The sequence below is a fragment of the Lynx canadensis genome, chromosome B1 (genome assembly GCF_007474595.2).
Source record: "Lynx canadensis isolate LIC74 chromosome B1, mLynCan4.pri.v2, whole genome shotgun sequence".
In the NCBI taxonomy this organism is placed as follows: domain Eukaryota; kingdom Metazoa; phylum Chordata; class Mammalia; order Carnivora; family Felidae; genus Lynx; species Lynx canadensis.
Genome location: NC_044306.2, coordinates 80,808,319 through 80,814,991, shown reverse-complemented (window position 1 = coordinate 80,814,991; position 6,673 = coordinate 80,808,319). Strand labels below are relative to the sequence as shown.

The 6,673-nt window shown below is 51.6% G+C and overlaps 1 protein-coding gene across 1 annotated transcript; it reads left to right on the top strand.

Annotated features, from left to right (window-relative positions):
• Positions 1 to 4,332: 4,332 nt before the first annotated feature.
• On the top strand, positions 4,333 to 6,013 carry POU4F2 (POU class 4 homeobox 2). The gene is made up of 2 exons (XM_030311896.1): positions 4,333 to 4,617; positions 5,072 to 6,013. The coding sequence occupies exons 1-2, from the start codon at positions 4,333 to 4,335 to the stop codon at positions 6,011 to 6,013; spliced, it is 1,227 nt and encodes a 408-aa protein (XP_030167756.1).
• Positions 6,014 to 6,673: the final 660 nt, after the last annotated feature.

Here is a 6,673-nt window from a genome sequence, read left to right as displayed (position 1 = left end):
TCTTTTCTTTAAAAAAAATCACTTTCCTGTTTTCAGTTTACTAGGTAGATTTGTAGGTGTGCAGAGGCACCAGCACAGACAGGTGCTTGGGCATAAAAGTGTATTTTGAGGTCATATGAAGCAGATTTTGGATACTGGGCCATTCGCTCACACCCCCTTGGGTCTATCCCCAACTTTCCAGTTGTTTAGATGGCCTCCCCTACCTGGAGGGCTGAAGTCTTTCTTTCTCCGAGAGCAGCTTCCACACTCACTGGAGCACTTTGCAGCAATGCCTGTGGGCAAAACCAAAATGGGTTTTATTGATATTGCTAAGACGTTCGTGTTCTGGATGCTCCTGGAAGGAAAGATCACAAGATTGCAAGTCGTGGTGATTAAGGAAGAATTGCATTTTCTCTCTATTGCAACACAATCACTGCTGTTCATTTTTCACTTGGAGTGGGAAAAGGAGAAATCTTACTCTGCTTCGACCTGCATGTGTTTTCTAGAGGTAATGGAATACAGGTAAATAAGCTCAAATTACTCAACTACATGCTAATTTATCTCAACTTGGCAGTTAGAATAAAGAGCTTCCTTTTCTCCCCCCCCCCCCTGTCTGGAATTAGACATATCACTGGGAAATCTCTGAGAGATTAAAAAAAAAGTTATATTAAATTAATTTAATGATATATGGATTTTAGCCATCAGGACAATATTCTTTCAGGAGTTCTCCTGTTTAAAATAGTTTTAGCCGATCAATTCCATATCAAACAAAGTTTGTCCAGTCACTTCAACAGTGCCCTCTTTACTTCATGAATTTATTATACTACCTTATTTACCATATGAAGTGGTGACAAGTGTTTAGCATTTTGGAGATCAGTTGTCAGTTGCCATTAAAATCAAGATTAATTCATATTAACGATATGCATTTCTCAATACTCCCAGGTGACAACATACATTAAAACAACTATTGCAAGTAATTAAGCTCAATGAAGGGGGAGGGGACAGGAAGAGGTTCAAAACATCCCCAAATATTTGATTTTGCAATCCAAGTTCAGCAGACTGTTGCCACAATAATGCTTGGGGACCTCCTCAGGGTTGCTTTTCACTTTACATCTAATTAGGCACCTAATGAAAGAGAAGAATTTTTTTCCCATGTGATTTTTCTCCTTGATATTCTTATGCCTTTATTTAAACACATAAACACACTGTTTAGGAGGTGCAATACCCAAAAGTTTCTTGTGTGTTTCACTTGGTATTATAATCTGGGGGAACTAGGTAGATGCGAACATTTGTCTTATAGTTATTTTCTTCCTCCACATTCACTCTAACCCTTTGCCCCTTACATAGTACTGACAGAAAACATACCCCAAAATATTTTAATTTATTTAATATTTTTATTATGCTTTAGAGATGCTCAACAGTTTATACTAATTAGGCCATCCAAACCCTTTTGAAGATTAAGCAAATTGGACAACCCTTGTTAATTAGAACATAATTTGAAGTTTGAAATTATATCATTGATGAAGTAGTCTAATTAGTATGACGATGTGTTAATGGACCAGTGAGACACAACAGTGGAGTTTGGTGTGAACCTCTCCAAGTCTTCCATGAAAATTCTCCCTCCTATACCAACATTAATAAAAGATTTCTATAGACTTCAGCCTTTCCACGAAGACATACAATTTATAGTACATACAATGCATTAGCCCATAGTGCTGCTCAATTTTTTCACTATTATGAAAACTAATAAATTCGTCAAGCTGAATTAAGCATACAAATCAGATGAGGCATAGCAGATTACACAGTGAAGCGCGGTGTCTCCCGAGCCTAAATGAAATTTCAATCTAATAATTCCTTCCTGGCCCAGTCATAATTTGTTTAGAGATGTTGTTCTACTTCTTTCAAAGCGCTATTCGCACTATAATTAAATGATACTCAAGCTTTTAACTTTGATTTATTTCATTTCTCGAAGCTTGAGACAGTGAGAGCTGTACAATGTCATTTTTTTATTTCTTTGAAAATTACCGTGGCTGTTGTAGAGGTGGAAATTAAACACCTAAGCATTTACTTGAACCGTCCGGTGCAAGCCACATTCATTCATGTCAACACCCCCTGTCCAGTCTCGTGCCTAGACTTATCTGGTCTCATGCTCAGGAACAGTGCTGGTAGGAATCCCCTTCAGCCACTATTTAGTATTTTCCTCCACATAGGGGAAGAGAAAGACATGTCCAAGGATAGCGCAGGAAAGCGCAAGGGTTTAAGGACCATGGACAGAACCCGTCGCCCGCCGTTTGTTGCCGCTTCCCCAGTACTCTTGGCGACTCCCGGGCTCTGAGCTCCCGACTTGAACCTGCTGTCCAGCTCTGGTGAGGTCATGGGTGAACCGGCAGGCCCATACTCTCTGCCGCCGCGGGGCTTCCGGGCGCTGACCACTCGAGGCCCCCCCTTCGCCATACTCCTTTCCACTCTGTTTTGTCCCAGCGCGAGCCAGCGCCTCTCAGGCCTGCCGCCTGCTCTCGCACCTGCTCGCTTTCCCCAGGCACCGTGTGCCTGCACCTGCTCCCAGTCACCCCAGTCCGGGTCAGGCCACCCGCGGACTCCAGCGTCCAGGTCTCAGGGCCTTCTCACCCTCGCCTATACTCCGCTCCTTCTGCGCTCTGGGGAGGTGACAGCCGCCCCTAACGTCGAGGGAAGTAGAAGATCGAAGCGGGAGGAGAGGAAGGCGGGGTGTGTGTGTGTGTGTGTGTGTAAGACTGTCTCCTATTTTTACGATTGGAACTAAGTGTGTGTCCACTTCTAAGAAAAGTGGTCTGCACTGGGACAAAACTGCGAGCAAAGTGTTGGCTAAAAATAGGTTCTCTGCGCCCAGTGGTTGTGGAAATGAAGACAAGTGGGGCTTGTGCCAACCCCTAAGGGCACGCGCGCGCGCGCGCGCGTGTGTGTGTGTGTGTGCTGGGGCGGAGAGGGGGGGTTAAGCAGCACATGCGCTCTGTGATCTCTGGCCCTGCCGCTCCCTCCATCAGTTGCCCCTTCCTCTTTTGATTGTGGCTAATGAAGAATAATAAATCCAGTGGCAGGATTTGCCAGTGGATCCACCCAAGACCCAACTCACACTGAACTGGGATACAGAGAGGAAAAGGAGGAAGATCGGGAGGAAGAGAAAAGAGGGAGGAGGTGTGTGTGTGTGTGTGTGTGTGTGTCCGTTGGGGGGGGGCAGTAGACAGGGTTGCGCGGGGGGGGGGGGGGGAGGAGTCGCATGCGCAAAGGCGACCGGAGCTGGCTCCACCGCCGTCCAATCCGCTGAGAGCTGCGAGAAACCGAGTGAGAGAAAGCCCTGCAGCCCGGTCGACCCCATGTCTCTTCGGCACCAGGCACCCGCCGGGCCGAGGGGGCGCAACGCTAAGCGCCAACTGCCGCGTGCACCAAGCGGAAGCGCAGACCAGCGCGGAGGAGCTGGTTGACCAGCGCGGAGGAGCTGGTTTCCCCGCGCCCGCTTCTTCTCCTTCCGCCAGGAGTCAGAGGCCGGGGTCACCTGAGCTGCGGGGAGGGGCGGGCCGAGTGGGGGCTGAGGCCTGGAACTTAGCGGTAAGCAGGACATAGAGGGGAGAAACTGCCAGGTAAGAGGCGTTCCTAGTAGTCTGGGGGGAAAAAACCTACCCAAGGCTGGCTTGGCCCGCAACTTTATTTAGGACTTTCTTTTCCCGGCTTGGTGGAGACTAAGCGGAAAAAGCAGGAGGGGCTGGAGGCCGGCTCTTAGAACTGCCTGGAGACTGGAACACAGACCTGGCCAGTGGGGTGGGGTTGAGATCCAAAGTAAGTGAGAGCTGCGGGGCGCCGGGAAGGGGCGGTGGCAAAAACGTGCGGGCGGGGGCCGGAAAGGGAGGTGGAGGGCGCGGCGGGGGAGCGGGAGGCGGGGGTCGAGAGAGCTCCTCGGACCCTACTCTGTAGGGAGCAAAGAGAGAAGGGGCGACGCTAGAATCCGAGCTGGAGAAACCGCGCTTCCTGGCAGGGAGGGCGGAGGCGCGCGGGAGGGAGGGAGAGAGGGCGGGGGGTAGGGGGCAGGCGCGGGGAGAGGGGAGTATAACTCGGCGGCCGCGAGGCGCGGGGGCAGTTTCGGGCTCCCAGGTCTGCAGCCAGCTCCAAGCGGAGCCCAGAAACCCCTAAGACTGACAGCGGAGCCAGAGGAGGAGCTCGTAGTCCGGGCAAGGCGCGCAGAGCTGGGAGCGGCGGCGGGAGAGCGCAACTTTGCACTGCCCTTCGCTGCTCCTGCGCTCGCCCAGCACTTCTCAAGAGGGTCCCGGCAGACGGGGTCAGTGCGTGCGCTACGGACGAGCGCCCGGGCGGACCGGGAAGATGATGATGATGTCCCTGAACAGCAAGCAGGCGTTCAGCATGCCGCACGGCGGCAGCCTGCACGTGGAGCCCAAGTACTCGGCACTGCACAGCGCCTCGCCCGGGTCCTCCGCGCCCGCGGCGCCCTCCGCTAGCTCCCCTAGCAGTTCGAGCAATGCTGGCGGCGGTGGTGGCAGTGGCGGGGGCGGTGGAGGCCGTAGCAGCAGCTCCAGTAGCAGTGGCAGCAGCGGCAGCAGCGGCGGGGGCTCCGAGGCGATGCGGAGAGCGTGTCTTCCAACCCCACCGGTGCGTATTTCTGCATAATCACCGCTTAAAGGCACATTTTGACAGCCCCCTTTATCTGCTTGATGTTTTTTTCATGTCTGCACAGCAAATCACCCCACACCTCCAACCAATTTCCCCCCTCTCTCTCTTATGTATTCAGCGGGCCTTTTCTTTCATATTAATTTTTATGACCTGGGATGTTGCCTGTGCGCGTGTTGTGTTGTGTTGTGTTTGCAGGCTCACTTTCCTCCTCCTCGTGCACTCACGGTTTCTCTCAGTGGCTACCCTCCTCTCCGCCTCACCTGCTACATTCAGGATTATTATTATTATTATTATTATTATTATTATTATTATTTTAACGTTCTGGGAATGTTGTAGGCGCGGCGGCGTTGTCGAGCGCTGTGCCGGGGCTTCCGGGGAGAGTGCGCACAATTCCCTGCTGAGCGTAATGTGTGCCTTTTACTTGCAATTGCAGAGCAATATATTCGGCGGGCTGGATGAGAGTCTGCTGGCCCGCGCCGAAGCTCTGGCGGCCGTGGACATCGTCTCCCAGAGCAAGAGCCACCATCACCACCCGCCCCACCACAGCCCCTTCAAGCCGGACGCTACCTACCACACCATGAACACCATCCCGTGCACTTCGGCTGCCTCTTCTTCGTCGGTGCCCATCTCGCACCCGTCCGCACTGGCGGGCACGCATCACCACCACCACCATCATCACCACCACCACCATCAGCCGCATCAGGCGCTGGAGGGCGAGCTGCTGGAGCACCTGAGTCCCGGTCTGGCCCTGGGTGCCATGGCTGGCCCCGACGGCGCCGTAGTGTCCACGCCAACTCATGCACCGCACATGGCTACCATGAACCCCATGCACCAAGCAGCGCTCAGCATGGCCCACGCGCATGGGCTGCCCTCACACATGGGCTGCATGAGCGACGTGGACGCCGACCCCCGGGACCTGGAGGCATTCGCCGAGCGGTTCAAGCAGCGACGCATCAAGCTGGGGGTGACCCAGGCCGATGTGGGCTCCGCACTGGCCAACCTCAAGATCCCTGGTGTGGGCTCGCTTAGCCAGAGCACCATCTGCAGGTTCGAATCCCTTACGTTGTCGCACAACAATATGATCGCGCTCAAACCCATCCTGCAAGCGTGGCTCGAAGAGGCCGAGAAGTCCCACCGAGAGAAGCTCACCAAGCCGGAGCTCTTCAACGGCGCGGAGAAGAAGCGCAAGCGCACGTCTATCGCTGCCCCAGAGAAACGTTCTCTTGAAGCCTACTTCGCCATCCAGCCGCGGCCCTCCTCCGAGAAGATCGCCGCCATCGCGGAGAAGCTGGACCTTAAGAAAAACGTGGTGCGCGTCTGGTTCTGCAACCAGAGGCAGAAACAGAAAAGAATGAAATATTCTGCGGGCATTTAGGAGACCCTTGGCCTCTCCAGGGACATCCCCTCCTCGTCCCCTCTTTTCCCTCCCTCTCTCTCTCCTGCCTCTTTTCTTTCCACTTTTGGCTACCAGAAACAATTCCAGTAAATGTGAATCCGGAGAAAGCGAGGATTGGAGAGCGAGCAAAGGAGCGAGCAAATGAGCCCAAACCCAGTGAGAATGTGAAACGATTTCTCAAGGAAAAACAAAACAAAACAAAACAAAACAAAACAAAACAAAACAAGGGATTTGTCAAGTTGTAGCAAAGTTATTCCTTTTAACCCCACCCCATCCGGAAAAGGCACCTCGGCTTCTTCACAGGAAGTCTGGAGCTGGCTGTTTGCAGGAAGGCAGACGAGACAGCGTTTTAAAAAGGCCCCAAAATGATCAAGTAAGATTTGTTTTTATTCCTAAAGACATCACCCTTGTTCAAGTTTAAAAGTACACTTTGCAGCTATTTTTCAGAAATAGAAATCGATTCAGGACTGAAACTTTAAACTAGAGTTGATGCTTAATGTGATAGAGACATCTCTAAAGTATTTTGAATTTTAAAAAAGATGGCAGATTTTCTGCATTTACACTGTATATTATATATATATTTTTATTGTGGTTCTTACCCCCTTCTTCCTTCTCTAAAGTGTTAATGCTTAAGAAAGG

Coding starts and splice junctions, on each gene's coding strand:
- POU4F2 (XM_030311896.1), top strand. CDS start 4,333: ATGATGATGATGTCCCTGAACAGCAAGCAGGCGTTCAGCATGCCGCAC. Junction 4,618..5,071: donor CGTGTCTTCCAACCCCACCG/GTGCGTATTTCT, acceptor TTGCAATTGCAG/AGCAATATATTCGGCGGGCT.